The sequence below is a fragment of the Thermomyces lanuginosus genome, assembly GCF_041956635.1.
Source record: "Thermomyces lanuginosus strain ATCC 200065 unplaced genomic scaffold VTN49scaffold_32, whole genome shotgun sequence".
Lineage (NCBI taxonomy): Eukaryota > Fungi > Ascomycota > Eurotiomycetes > Eurotiales > Trichocomaceae > Thermomyces > Thermomyces lanuginosus.
In genome coordinates, this window is record NW_027192366.1 from 320,014 (window position 1) to 334,118 (window position 14,105).

At 50.9% G+C, this 14,105-nt stretch overlaps 4 protein-coding genes across 4 annotated transcripts in view; 2 read left to right on the top strand and 2 right to left on the bottom strand.

Annotated features, from left to right (window-relative positions):
* Positions 1-361, top strand: part of VTN49DRAFT_4875 (uncharacterized protein) — a gene marked incomplete at both ends in the record, with an annotated part of 1,402 nt that extends 1,041 nt beyond the window's left edge. Inside the window, one exon of the mRNA XM_069412869.1 lies at positions 42-361. Coding sequence (XP_069266794.1) covers positions 42-361 — 320 coding nt within the window. The remainder of the gene's footprint in view (positions 1-41) is intronic.
* A 270-nt stretch (positions 362-631) lies between these two features.
* Positions 632-2,953, bottom strand: VTN49DRAFT_4876 (uncharacterized protein; the record flags this gene model as incomplete). The annotated part of the gene is made up of 1 exon (XM_069412870.1): positions 632-2,953. The coding sequence occupies one exon, from the start codon at positions 2,951-2,953 to the stop codon at positions 632-634; it is 2,322 nt and encodes a 773-aa protein (XP_069266795.1).
* A 1,259-nt stretch (positions 2,954-4,212) lies between these two features.
* On the bottom strand, positions 4,213-5,647 carry VTN49DRAFT_4877 (uncharacterized protein; the record flags this gene model as incomplete). The annotated part of the gene is made up of 6 exons (XM_069412871.1): positions 4,213-4,555; positions 4,619-4,649; positions 4,710-4,777; positions 4,840-4,957; positions 5,015-5,396; positions 5,465-5,647. The coding sequence occupies 6 exons, from the start codon at positions 5,645-5,647 to the stop codon at positions 4,213-4,215; spliced, it is 1,125 nt and encodes a 374-aa protein (XP_069266796.1).
* Positions 5,648-8,136: 2,489 nt separating this feature from the next.
* On the top strand, positions 8,137-9,198 carry VTN49DRAFT_4878 (uncharacterized protein; the record flags this gene model as incomplete). The annotated part of the gene is made up of 4 exons (XM_069412872.1): positions 8,137-8,141; positions 8,195-8,216; positions 8,828-8,871; positions 8,976-9,198. The coding sequence occupies 4 exons, from the start codon at positions 8,137-8,139 to the stop codon at positions 9,196-9,198; spliced, it is 294 nt and encodes a 97-aa protein (XP_069266797.1).
* Positions 9,199-14,105: the final 4,907 nt, after the last annotated feature.

Below are 14,105 nucleotides of genomic sequence, written 5' to 3' on the forward strand. Positions count from 1 at the left end.
TATTCCTCATTTTCAGTTGAGCGCTAACAAGAAACATGTAGAAACCCGTCTCGTCCGCGGCATCGAGGATGGCTGGTATGAAAAAGGCCTCCCGGCCAATGAACCCGAGGACGTTGCTCGGGTTATCCTGACATGCGCAACGGCCAACCGGGGAGATGGTACCGTGCGGCATCCCGGCGCAGTGTCGCCCTTCGCCGGCAAAATTCTCTGGGTTGCCGGTGGCAAAGCGTATGAAATTGAGGACCGCATCCAGGCACTCGAGCCGGAGTGGCTGGGTAAGGAGAATAGTGCAGTTCTACTCAAGGGGCAGGAGTATCTGGCGTCTGAGGGAACGAGTTGGGATGTTGATCGGAAGAAGTGACTCTTTGCATGCATCAATCAGCGGTTGCACAGTGTTTGATTCGAATCTCTGGAGCATGGAATGAGGGATCGTCCCTGGAGTGTGAGGGAAATGGTTGTTGCATTGGTTTACATGTCGGTTCCATTCAGTTTTCAATGGATTCTTCATTATCACTCTATCCACCTTTAAATCCAGACTGAAAAAGTAAGGAGAGACGCCCAACCGATATTATTACAACCCAGACAAAGGAAATAAATGAATGGAATACACAATGCTCGAGTCATTCCTGATTCAGCCACGGACCAGCCCGCCTTGCTCCTCATCCAATGCTGTCAAAGTCGTCTTATCCTGACAATCCGATTCCAGAGCGGAGGCATCTTCATTGTTCGACTCCAGGTCGTCCTCCGTGAGGATGCCGATGCCGCTGTCAAGGCTCTTGCGGTCTTTCCCGCGACCAAGACGGACCTGTCCAAAAGGTTTCGTGCTGCCGCGCACGGGTGAAAATGGCTCGCTCCCCGGGAGCATCGGCTCGGTATCAATCTCATCGGACGCAAGCTTCCAGTTCGCGTGCCGGACTTTAGCAGACCGGCGCTCGGCACGCATCACCCCCATGATTTGGTCTATCATTCTCTCGCGGGATTCAATTTCCAGTTCCACTTGCTTCTCCAGGCCCTCATTACGGCGCCGGAGCCTGTCAAGCTCCATGTTTGCAGTTTCCAACGCGGTCGTAACCTCGGCGAGCCGCGCGTTAACCGATCCAACTTCTTTTTCGGTTCGCTGTTGATATTCTTCCTCCACCGTCTTCAACTCGTCCTCGAGTTGGGCGATCTTCTCTTTCAATTCAGACTCATGCATCCGTCCAGCGTCGATGGTCTGTCGTAGTTGATCAATTGTCTTTTCATGCTCAGCGACCAAGTTTTCTGCCGCTCGACGGCTCTCACCCTCGGCCGTAACTTGGACTCGCAGGTTGCTGATTTCCTGCTGATAGCTCTTTTCATCGTTTGCCTTCTCCGTCTCTAGTGTAGATATTATGGACTCTAGGTTCTTGATGTCAGACCGATACTTGTCCAGCGCTGCGCGGAGGCGCTCGTTACCGAGTTCGCTCTCGGCGGCCTCGGCTTCCAAGCGCTGGATCTTCATCCTAGCATGCAGCATATCTTCGGCTGTGGAATCGATGGTTTCTTCCAGTTGCTTGATGCGCTGTGTTGCCGACTCGAAGCGAATCAAGCAGTTGTCAAATTGACGCCTTAGTGCTTTCTCAGTATCGCACAAGCTGGAATACCGCCGGCGTTCTCCGAGCAGCGCGTTTGCAACTTGCTTCAGCCGACGAACCAAAATCTCAAGGGTGGCAGATCCGTCGTCCAACCGCGCTGTCGTCTCGCCGGGAAAGATGCGTTCAAGTTCTAACCGTGTCTCCCGGAAACTCTGGCGCAGCTTTTGGACTGCCTCCTGGACGTTCGCTCCCGGAAATCCCATTGACGACAGTGCTTCGTGGACATTGTCCAAAGTCTCACAAGTCTCTGTCGCCTGCCTCAGGGTTGCACTCAACTTGGGAACGATTTGCTCCATGAAATCCGGCGGAGGCGTCGCAGAATCTGAATCCCCATCTGACGGGCTGACATGAGCCCGCCATTCCTGAAAGAGTTTCAGTTTCTCTTGCCGCGCAGCCTCTAGCTCAGCGGCCACATCGTCAGGTTCGTAGCCACGGAATGAGGTCTGGATGGCTGCATCAACGACCGAGGCTTGCGGAGCATTTGAATTTTCCGCTTCTGACAAAACAGGGTATTGCGATGCTATGGCATCTTCGGCAGCCATTGCGCACCCATCAGCCATGACGGTGTCATCGTCTGTGGCATTTGCAACAGGGCCACTTCGACTAAACTCCTGGCGTTGCTGCTTTAAACGCCGGATTTCGGCCTCAAGTTCCTCAATCTTATGCGTTGACATTGATGTGCTGACATCTGTCACAGAAGGGCCGGACCGCATTGCCTTGACTGCTTCCAGCTCTCGTTTCAGTGCAGCGAGCTCAGCATCTCGCGCCTTGTCACGCTTGATTGCTTCCCGCTTTTCTTTCTCGATTCGATGATACTCTTCGCCAAGGCCATTCCTTTGCAGTCGCCGGCGCGTTCGCGCGTCGAGCACCTCTTTATACGGTGTGAATTGAACCACACGGGGCAACTTGGGATCATTTCCAGAAAGCACCGGATCCAAGGCCACCTCGACGCTAAGCGACGGCGCACTTTGACGTCGGCGAGGCTTCCGCGTGGGCGAGGGCGGCATTGGTCGAGGAGCCTCATCTGTATCAGACTCGTGGAAAGAGGTGCGCATAAGCGATGGGGTGAGACCAGTGGCAAGGTTATCCTCGGCCGACTGATGGTCTTGACGAGGACCAGGATCTGAGAAGCGCACTTTCTTCTGCTGTCGCCGCGGGGTGGCTTGCACTTGTTCGGACACGTCCTCGCCCTTGGTGCTGCCGTGTCCGTTCTGGCGCGCTTTCGTGCGGGTTGCTAAGCGCGTCTGCTTTTTGCCCACTGGAGATGAATAGCGAGAAAGAGACTCATGACTCCTTTTACGATTAGGTCCAGTTGGACCTGCTGACGATGCGACAGTCATGGCTGATGACCACTTGTCTTCGAGGGCCAACTGTTTAAATCGTTAGTACGAAGACGAGTTGGTTGCAAACTTGGAATGTTGTCACGGCGGAATCTCACCTCAACCAGGATGTTCCAAACAAACCCCGATCATGCCGTCCTCGGACCAGTTAGGCCAATGGGCGGCAGGATCACACCAAAACACGAAATATAATTGAAAACAAACCGGAAAACAATGTAAAACTGATTGATCAACAAATATGAAGTGCAGCAACCAGTAGAATGCCGGCCCGTGTTGCTGGTTGACGTACACAAACAGGGATACCCCGTCGATCCCACCGGTACGCGTTCCAGCAATATGACAACACGCCCCAGAGAAAAGAGTGATTCCTTCTCGATCAGAGGGAAGACAGTGAATGACGCGATAATCACAGCTTACTTTCAAGTTGCAAGGCAGAAATCAGTCCATCTTGCCCTACAGGCTCTGAGCGCGTTTTGTCGTGTTCAGCGAGCGGAGCACGACTGAATATTTCCTGTTTGAGAAAGGTAAACAAACCCCCCTACTTCGCGGTGGGGACTGGATAGATGCCGTACCCTGATAGGATTGTTGCCGTACCTATCCGTCAAAAAAGGTAAATAACAAAGATCTGGATAAATGCAGTACCATTAGTCTAGCTATACCGCATTTACCGTATTGGGGGGCTTGCTAGATATTTGCCGTACCGGCTTACTTTCTCCTGAATCGATGTTTTTGGTCATTATTGCTGGCCCATGAAGGCAGCTTAACGATGGATTGGGTTGAAAAATGCCTCGTGCTATGGTACAACAAAACAGTCTACGTTTTCTCATGGCTCTGAAAAACTTGAGAGCGGCAGTGGTGCGAAGCAATGGATTGTGACAGGGGAAATTTTAGGGTTGGATGTTGATATTGAGCCGGGAGATAATGGCCCTACGCCTGCAAGGACAATGGACAGTAGAAGAGATTCACCTCTACAGTGCGTCGCAATGTTTCTATTCCGGATGATCATGACGGAAAATGAAATTCTAGCACCAAGAATGAAAATAGAAAACAAGACCATGTACAGTACACAAAAGAAACAGGATATAGAAGATTAAGCCCAGTGAACCTGTCTTCCGAGAAACCGTCTGGCTCTGGTCTAGGTGAGTTCGTAGTAAACCTCTGGCAAAGATTGCTCCCAAATCAACACCACCTTGCCCGTACCCAACAGAAATATGTACAGAACCCCCAGATGATCGCGAAAACGAGTGCTCCGGATTTATTTACCATGCCCCTTTCGGCCCATTGGATCCGTACTTGGCTGAGCGCGACTCATAGTTAACGGTCACGTTATCCGTCCGGCGGATTTGGCTCAGCGGATGAGCGTTGCCATTCTCGTTGTCACCAAGGATGCTCTCCTGGCTCTCAACAGTGGTGAAGCCAGCCTCTTTGCGGCTCGCCATGGATCGCTTGGCGCCATACGAGGAGTTGTTGAATCCGCTGCTCTTGTAGTGTTCATTGGTGCCCCGGCTGCTGGACGCCATGACGCGCTTGCCGAGAATGAATTCAAGGAGCGGCTGCAAGGTCGGAATGCAGGAGGCGACGACGACAACGTTGGCCTCGACGCTAAACGTGAGAGTTAGCAGATGCTGCAAGTGGCGAAGCGACGACATTGAGTGAGTGACTTACCAAGTCCACAACACCAGGTCGGCAGTACTGTCTGTTGAGGAGGTGGTCAGTTGGTGCGGTTCATCTCGAAATGCCGTGGGATAACACTCACAGGTGAAGTCGGACTTGTCCATCAGACCAGGCAACTGGACGCATTTGATGATGGCCATCGCGGAGGCACTGTAGTTTCCCAAGTTAGTGGTCATCCAGACAGATTTCGAATTGGAGGAATAGCTCCATACAGAGAACCGAGACCCAGAGCGCCACATAGCGCGAGTTTCTTCCGCAGAGACATGTTCAGCTTCAAGAGCACAGTACTCGGGTAAGCGGCAAGGAAAAGATCGACAAATGCGGAGACAGCTGGATTGGCGTCAGCATGCCATGCAGGGTAAGACTTTTGTCATCAGGAGGGCCTACCTCCGGTGAAGATGGCATAGTCGACGAGAATCCTCTGATCTCTGCAGGTAGCGCCCGCTTCCACGAGACGAGGTTTCCACATCGCTTCCGGCGGATTGCACATGGTGAAGAGGACGACAATACAGATGCAGGAGACAGTGCCGGCGAACCCGGTCAAGAACCATAGCAAGATCTGATGGAACTTGTTCCGATTCAAGATACGGTTCAGCAGGGCCGCAATGGCCAACTTGGGGATGGTGAACGAGAGAATGCCGAACAAAAAGCTGAGGTTGTTGAGGAGAAGGACCGTTTCAATCTTGTCCATTTCAATGTACATGAGATGTTTTCCGAAACCGTTAACGATGGCCGCAGTCGTGATGCCGCAGAAGACGAAACCCATAATCTGGTCATTCCGGTTAGAATCGCACGACCTTCCATTACAGCGCGTTTTGAAGGAGATCAAGACCGTACCATGCCAAAGACAATCAACCAGTCATCAAGACCGAAGCTGCGCAGCATCACCAGCCGAATATACACTCGGGCAGCAACAAGCAAGGTGGTGAAGCCAGTCAATGCCCACAACACGGCCATAATCCGAGGACCTTTGTCCTCGGACGGGTCGTGTACGGGCTGCTGCTGTTGCTGTTGACTCATTTCGTCGACAATGGACGTTTCCCTCCTCACAGACAGTTGACTGGAATGACAGTTCGGCCTCGAGGCCCCCGGAGAGAGATATAGACTGCTTCCTCAGTCGACCATGGGGCAAACTGTCAAAGTTAGCTGAGTGCTTGTTCGATTTAAACGTCAAAATTCACAGGACTAGAACTGGACGATCCCAAAGACCCCGGTCCCCGGTGCTTGTTCAAGCCACTCCAAGGAGGCATCTCCATCGTCTCCATAATGGTGCTGCCAATTTCCTTATCTGGGTATGACCTGCACGCGGAACATGAAAAAAAAAACGGTGCCAAGCCCCTACCGTTATTTTTGCCGTCCGGATGGTGAAAGTTGAAACATGGATGGGCCCCTGGATTGTGGACACAATGGACTCCAACTTTTGACAGGATTGGTCCTGACAAGGTTTACACAGTCGGCGGTAGGGTTCGAGTCAAGATGCGTCAAGGTTCGCCGTTCTGCATAGTACGAAACGACAAGGATGCAGGAACTAAGGAAGCTTCCCGGCCTAGCGGGAGTCGCGGCTGCAAGCGCTTTTCTCTTTCCGCAGGGCTAGTCCGGAGCCGTCCAGTGTAAATTCTTCCCACTGGCTTCGTGGATGTCATCGACAATTCAAACTTCCGGACCGGGTAGTAGTCTTTCACGAAACGAACAAGGATCTCAAACGCCTGACAGCTGTCATGGCATGATCTACTAGTGCCCGGGGGAGCCGAAGCCGTTGTCTGAGAAGACGCACAATGCTCACAATCTGTAACCAGGTTGCTGAGATCTATGGTCCTATGAGAGAAGTCAAGCCATTAGGCTTCAACACACTGATCGAAAAATCGCGGCTACAAAGCATATGAAGGATGAACTGTGCCCATAACAATGTTCTCTCTCAGTATTCACTCGATGATTTCGACCGGATGTCCTTCTTTCAGCTCTGGATGATAGGGCTTTTAACTAGAAACTCAACTTCGTCCCAGCAACTCTAACGGAGTATGCCAAGCAGCAAAGACACAGTACTACTGGACACCAACAGAGCAGGATTTTTTGAACGAATGATCCATTGTGGATTAGCTCGGTGACCGTTTCTTGGAATAGATAACAGAGTGGGAAAGTCGCGGCGATTTCACACCGCAAACGACGAATTTGAACTTCCGGTCGGTTCGGCGAATGTCCGGAAATCCTCCCTACACCCAAACAAGCTAAGTTGGATTAGGTTAGCTAATAACTTTATTCCTCCTCGTAATAACTTTGTTCCGCTTTGCACTGGGTGATCGACGTTTTGACGGACTTGATTCTTTTTAAAGCTAGGGAGTCTCGACCCCTGTCAATGTGACTCCAAAGTGTCAGTTCTCGACACATGAGACACGGTAGAGAGTACTCTGTCCATGGCGGTTCGATAGAAATCCAGCAAGAATCTGAATCCCAAATCCGTGATAACATGCATTCTGCAAAGTTGAGCGCATTCCAGCGTCGGGGGCCGCCATACTTTGCATTCATAACCAGGGTCCTCCATGGCCATGGGCACATGGCACAAGCTGACCATGGTACACTTATGCTTTGATGATTTTACGGTTTAATAACGGTTTTATAGTTTGATTTATGCAGGATCCGTTTTCCGAACTTCTGGCAACCGACGCTCAGCAGTCAGCACCGCGTTGGTTTGGGACCAGGGTCCAGCCTTGGCCCTGGAGCAGGACCACTCCATACTCCGTACTCCCTATGGAGACTCTCGGAGGCCATTCGACCGAGAGCTTGGCTGTGGCGATTGGCGACTTGATACGTAGAAAACTTACTACATACGGAGTAGTACGGTCTTGTACTCGGTAGTGCCTTCGGTAAACTGGAAGAAGAAGACAGCGACGGCAAGAATTTGCGCAGAGGGCTCTCTCAGGACTTACGTGAAGAGTACTCCGTACAAGCACCTACATAACCTATGCTAGAACCAAAATAAGCCCTTGCACAGAGTGCTCCCTACACCATAGTGCACAAATATCAAACTTGTGAGTGCACCCCGCACACCTGTACTTGTGCAGAGCACTCCTTCGCCTCAGTTTACCTGTGCTCCAGTTGCCATGGAAGTTGTTGCTTGCCACTTTGCCGCCTGGAAGCTGGAGCCGAGAGGTCACCGTTCCCCGCCAATCAGTGTTAAAATAAGCTGCTAAGCTTTTTAGACTTGGCTTAGAGACTTGGCAAAATCCCTTGGCTTGCTAAAGTTACGTAATCTCTCGGGGCTCCTCACCCTCATTTTGGACTAGCCTACCGCACTAAACGCTTTGCATAAGACGGGGTACAACATCTCTACCGTCACTTCAATGCGTTGCTGGCGAGCCGGGTCGCAGTCAGGGAACCCTTCGGCCGTTATTTTTTTTTTTTTTTTTTTTTATTTTCAGGCTATCACATAGCCTGAACGACCACGACTCAACTTGTGCTCCGTACCAGTACTCCGCGGTTATAAAGGAACTGAGGTGGCACCACACCACACAATGACGTAGGAGGCTGATTATCTGCCTCTGATGAAATTGTGAACTGAACAGATGTCAGGGAACTCCGAGACCTCGAAACGGTCACTCGCAATCCAATCTCAAGATCGAATACGGGAATGATACGAGGTGGTTAGCCTATCAGGCAACGAAGTTAGGGTTCTGATGATAGCGTCGAGGATGATAACCGAGAGGTTCGCTTATTAAAATCGGCGAAGAGAATGGACGGTCCGAGTCACCTAGGTTAATAGGGACAATGGAAATAATAATAGTAATCTCGGTTGCCGAATGCAGTGAACAGGCAGAATGTCAAAAGGAGGCAAACTAGCAGCCAATTAAAAAACACAAGACTGTCAAAATCGTGGCCAATCATTTTTTTTTGTACTTTGCCTTACAAAGCTCATCAGTTCACATGCAATCATGTAGTGGACTTTGAGCGGGATCGACACTCTTGGCTTACAAAAATGGAGAATACTCTGAACTCCACAGGGCGGCGACAAATATTGATTGGCCATACAGTCGAACTTAGGCCCACCTAGGTGAAGTTAAGTTATGAAGTGAACCAGGCCCACGGAGAAGTCTAGCCTCCAGTTTCACAGTTAACCTTATTTTTGCAAGTGAAATGCCTTCACATATTAGGGTTTCCCAGGAATCCGCAGCGGCCTTCGAGCCTTGAAGCTTGGGTATAGGTTAGTTTAACTCCAAACGGTCGAAGGAGAGTCAACCTTTTCAACACTCGTCAGTCCCCTTCGGAATACAGTTCCGAACTCAGTTCCCTATTCACGGAGTACCATTGGGATCTTCGCTTGGCTCCCTGGAACCCCTGCTAACTTGTCAAGCAGTCGCTTAACGGCGACGGGCCGACGGCTCACGGCTGTCACCCTAGCCTTGGTGGGGGCGCTCGCTTGTCTGTCAAAATGTCAGAGCGTGAATCAACTTGTCAAGTCATTGATGTCAGAGCCGGGCGTGGATTCCGACTTCCGACTCGTCACAAGTCCGGGATTCGTCCGCGGCAAAAATTCGCTCGATGCTATCCGCGGTGAAAGATCATCGGATGCGTTCTGAGCCCTGACCCACTCCGAATTCGGAGCTGAGGTTCTCGAAATTGTCGAAAACCTGACTGGCCCAAACCCTGAGCGATGGCCCTGGCCCACAGAGCACCCTTTGACTCTCTGCGACTGATCTCGCCACCTCTCCTTTGTCGATCCCCTGTCATAGCCTTCATGGCTCATGCAAGTCCCGTCTCAACTGAGACGATCCTGTCCAGCCCTCTTCATTCTGGGACCCTATGCGCACTGTGCGAAGTAGTTTTGAACATCAACGCCCAGTATGGCCAGGGCTCCGATTCTTTGCCCCTTCCTCTCCGTACCGAGCAAAATCCGTTGGAACTCACCGTCGTCCCACAAAGAAGTCCGTAGTACCGTGAACTTTGAGTTCTGATCAACAGGACCAATATTATGTTAACCAGGTCAAAGGATAAACTGAATTGGTCTGCGTAGGACTCTGTGCAAACTTCCCATGAATTGGCACGTTTGCATATGCCCGATTCGCCGGCATCATTCGATCTCTCAGAGTTGACCAGTGGCGGAATCGGTCAGCTCATGGTAGTACCAAGGTATGTACGGAGGAGTTAGGTGGCAAGATGGTCAATCGCTCAGGCTGCCGTTTGCAGTGGTGTCGAGGGATCAGGATGAGTATCGCACTGTGCATCAATAGCTTAATCGCGTGATGACGATCGCAATTCATAAACTGTCCAAGATCACGCCAGCGAGAATGATCGCGGAGTCTCCGGAGCACTGAATCCTGTTCTCCTACTGTCCTTCGGCCGGGATGGCCCAACACAAGCAAATCCTTTGGACCGCCAATAGCTTATCCACTTTGCCCAACGGACCTACCTTCATCGAGCACTATGTTGAGGGCCGGAAAGCAGAGGTGCCCTGGAATGCACCAAGGATCGGCCGCCCCATTCTCAGCTGAAAGGAGCCTGTGTGTTTTCACATGCTGCATTGTGACAGAGATGTCGTCCTGAGATGTGGACATGATTCATCCCAACTCCGACCATTGTCGGTGCAGGCCAATTTTCGACAGTGGTGGCGTTTCGACCAACGTTCTTTTTGCATACGGGACATAACGCCGATATATAGCCGAATGACCGAGATTTCTCATCAGTATTTCTAAACTCGTCCTGCGGGAAGGGATATCGAACAGCTAGATGGTGAATTGCCGCGCTCTCCCGACCTGTTTTGCTCCGCAAGCCCAAGTCAGTTCATTCAAGTCATTGGCTGCATATCTGATGAGACGATAAGTACACCTCCCTGCTGTACGTACATCCAGGACAAGCCCAGAATTCGTTCTCTAGGAGGTTCACGTGAAGAATCAGGGTAGTTGGTCATGTATATTCTTCATCACTCTCGTTTTCCCCGTCCAAGTTCATTGCTGTGCTGCAGTCACTGAGAGACCGGCTCGTTGCATTTCGGAATTTACCGTTGTGCCTCCTCTTCCCATCCTTCCCAGAGTCTCTGGACTTCAAGGTCCATCCATCTCTTTGTCTCCGTCTAAATTCTCAGAAGCTCTGGTTCAAGCAAAAATTTTCGAGTTGCTGGGTCTCAAGGGGAAAGGTCCAGTATCTCACCGTCGCGAATAACGGGAGCTCAATATAACTGCCTCTGTATCTGATCGACCTGGTTGAGGAAGTCGACTTGGTATGACCTTCCTTCGCCTGTTGTGCTGCCTACCCAACGACTCGACCCTGTTCAAGATGCTCTGCTAACTCGTGGCCAGGTCAAGCGGTTGGAATGGGAACCCATCAAATATGCCGAAGGCGAAACTCAAGGATGTTACGTACCTGACAAATACAATGAAATACACGGTAAGACGACTATATACTGATGATCCTTTGGCGCTCTCGCAAAACTACATGCTCTTGCCCTTGATTCGGTTCTTCATACACCCTTGAAACTTATGAATCCGGTGGAGGCTACTTCACCCTTGATGTTCTCGTTTTCCATTTGGACCCGTATTACTGTAGACACTGATGAAGCAGGTTCAACTTTCTGAATGGCTAAACCACCCCTGCCATCATTCTCTATCGGCTCAATCGTCTCAATAGCCGTACTTGCGCCCAGAGCTATTCAACGGCAATGACCAATTTCTGAGACGAATTGCTGTAGAACACAGACTGACATCATGACATGACTTGAGCTCCACAACAACTTCATTGCCTCTCGCCCCACTCGAGGGCAGATTCGTCCACAATACATACACGTGTCCTGCTGAAATCGATTACATGCGTGGGCACGGTGGGCGTCCATGATCAGTTGAGCCGGCCCGGCTATCCGAGCCGGAGAACAGGGGTGGGCCGTCAGGGCATCCTGCGAGTGAAAGTCATTTTCCTTCTGTGAGATTGAACCGAGACGTTTTCTACTCAGGAAATCGTTACTTAAAAAAAAAAAAGAAAAAAGAAAACGGTCCAGCTTTTCCAAACAGAATTGGCCCTTCTCCTGTCTTACCAGGATTCTGTTGAAGAAGGGTGTGCAGCACGCTCGTTTAAAGCATCAATTGCGTTTCCGGAGTATCATAGCTCTCTATTATAAATCCGATGCCCCGAGCAAAGCAACTTACATCCGTACTGCGCCGTCGAACCGTACGTTTCCATTGCTGCTCCGCCCCAAGTCGTTCATACGGTACATCATACTACGCCAAGTCTGAGACACCGCATTGACCAAATGCGGGTTTTCCTTCGTGGGACACGTGTTCCACGCCCTCAATGATCCGTTCAGAGTTGCTGCATTTCCATGTTGCCGAGTGTCGGTCAATATGCGGTCACGTATTCACTGTGAGAGCGTCTGCGAAGATAAGAGGTTAGGGTTTGCTGTGAGCTGGAATGCATACTCGGTAATTTTATCTCCGCAATCTTCACTCGGAAGATAGCTAATCCGACCCGATGCCACGTGCAGGATGTGCAGCCAGCGGCCCAGAGCTGCCACATGGCAGCGATTGTTAGTTCCGGTCAGAGCCACTCGCCAGGGCCATTTTGAAATCCCGCATCAAAGCGTTGGAAATTGAGATCACCGCAGCAACCACACGGGCCACACCAGCGCGTTGGCAGCAATTTGGACGGAGTACGGAGTATGCTGCGGAATGACTGGCTGCGGCGCGTAGTCTTGCCGTTGACAGGGGCGTAGGGAGATTTTTTTCGTCTCACTTCTTGGCATGGCCCTTGGGCTTAACCAGATTGGGACATATGCTCTAATAAGGAATAGTATAACTGCATTAATTGCCACAATCCCTGCCCGAAGAGGCAAAGTCACTGGTTAAACGGTTAACCTTAAGTTCAGCCCCTGAGCGAACTTACTCAGTCCGGAGAACTAGCCGAGACTTTAGGGCATCTGCCCCCTACTTCCGGACTGGTCAGTTCAAAGATCGACTTGAAACGTCCGAGTCGGACGTCGGATTCGGTCATCAACTTCTCACCGCTCCATGAGTCTAGCCCTTGGGCAGTAGGTGTTCAAAGTCTCTCCTCTCAATCCACCTGACTCATTCTGCAATGATTGTCCTATTTTACGGTTGGAAGAATTAGCTTCCACAGTGCATACAATTGATGGCCCAGGATATGGACCCGGGTATCGAATCATGCAGCAGACATTGGGAGGATTCACGCCATCTTCCACAGCCGGCCGGTCTATTGGACCACTCGCGGCTTGTGCACTGGAGAACAAAGACAGTGGAGAAATCGCTCCGCCTCAGGCCAGGCCACGTCTGCCACGAGGACAGGAACCACATTCGCGTGGTTCGTTAATGATTACTCTTGGATTCAGAAGTTTCAGAAAAGCCAAATTAGGTTCACTATCCCCGGTCCCCCGCAACCTAACCAGTCCAAAAGCAAGCACTAGGTCAAGGAAGATATGGAGGGCAATGCCGTCCATGCTGAACCGAGTGATAACCGTGCTGAAAAGCTCTCAGAATTGGACGTCGCAATCAAGCAATCAAGGGCGCAAACTCAACAGTTACAGTAGGCTAGTGAGCGCCACTGGGTTCGGGTTGAGCCTCCGTAACTTGACTAGGAAAAGGCTCGACGTGAATTGCGATCCCTTGAGACGGCCAACGTGTTGAGCCTCGAAGCGGTCAGGTCAGCATTGGTGGGTAAGAATATCATCGGCCAATGATCGTCAAACGAGAAATCAATCCAGGCAACGGATTCGGGGGAGATGGGAGTACCAGTTTACCAACCTGGGTTAGGCGTTCCTAGACCAGCGGGCTGCTTTTGACACTTCAGCAAATCAAGCTGTGAAGACCTATCAAGTTCCTGTCATGTTTGACTGAGGAGTTTGGACGGGGCTCAGGGATGCCGGGAATAGAGTATGGACACGAGCTGGCCCCTGGCCGGATCCTTGGTAAAGAGTTAACTTATTAGAAAAACGCTGCACCAGTTTCCAGCTCCTCTCTCAGGAACGTAAGCTACGGCTTTAACAAAAAATAAAATACACGCCAGGTTTAAATTTACTGAATAAACAAATACAAAACGGCGAATATTGGCCAAGACGCCAAAGTTCCAGACAGATTTGGCCAGTCACCGACGTGTATTACAATAAGGTTACCTTTCCATGGGGTAAGAATTGGGCGGACCCTCACTGGGCCCGGATGATGGAGGATCCATGCATCCATAGGCTACTAGCACCCTGACGGACATCGGCGCGGCCTATGGGTACTCCGGAGTCTATCACGTCCAAAGTTTCGTGCAGATGATGTCCAAGCTTCAAAACCCGCTTCCTCAGGGATTTTTTTTTTTTTTAGCCCAGCCCACCTCCTATAAATGCTGGTGTCGGCGGTGGCGAGCAAGAGGGGTGTTCGTAGTTCATCATCATCACTCGACTTTATCACCTTGGATTCTTCCTGACAAATCTCAGCCGGATCCTGAATATTGAACCTATTTTGACTTCGATCGGTCGTTGCAATTCGTACAATCAACCAAA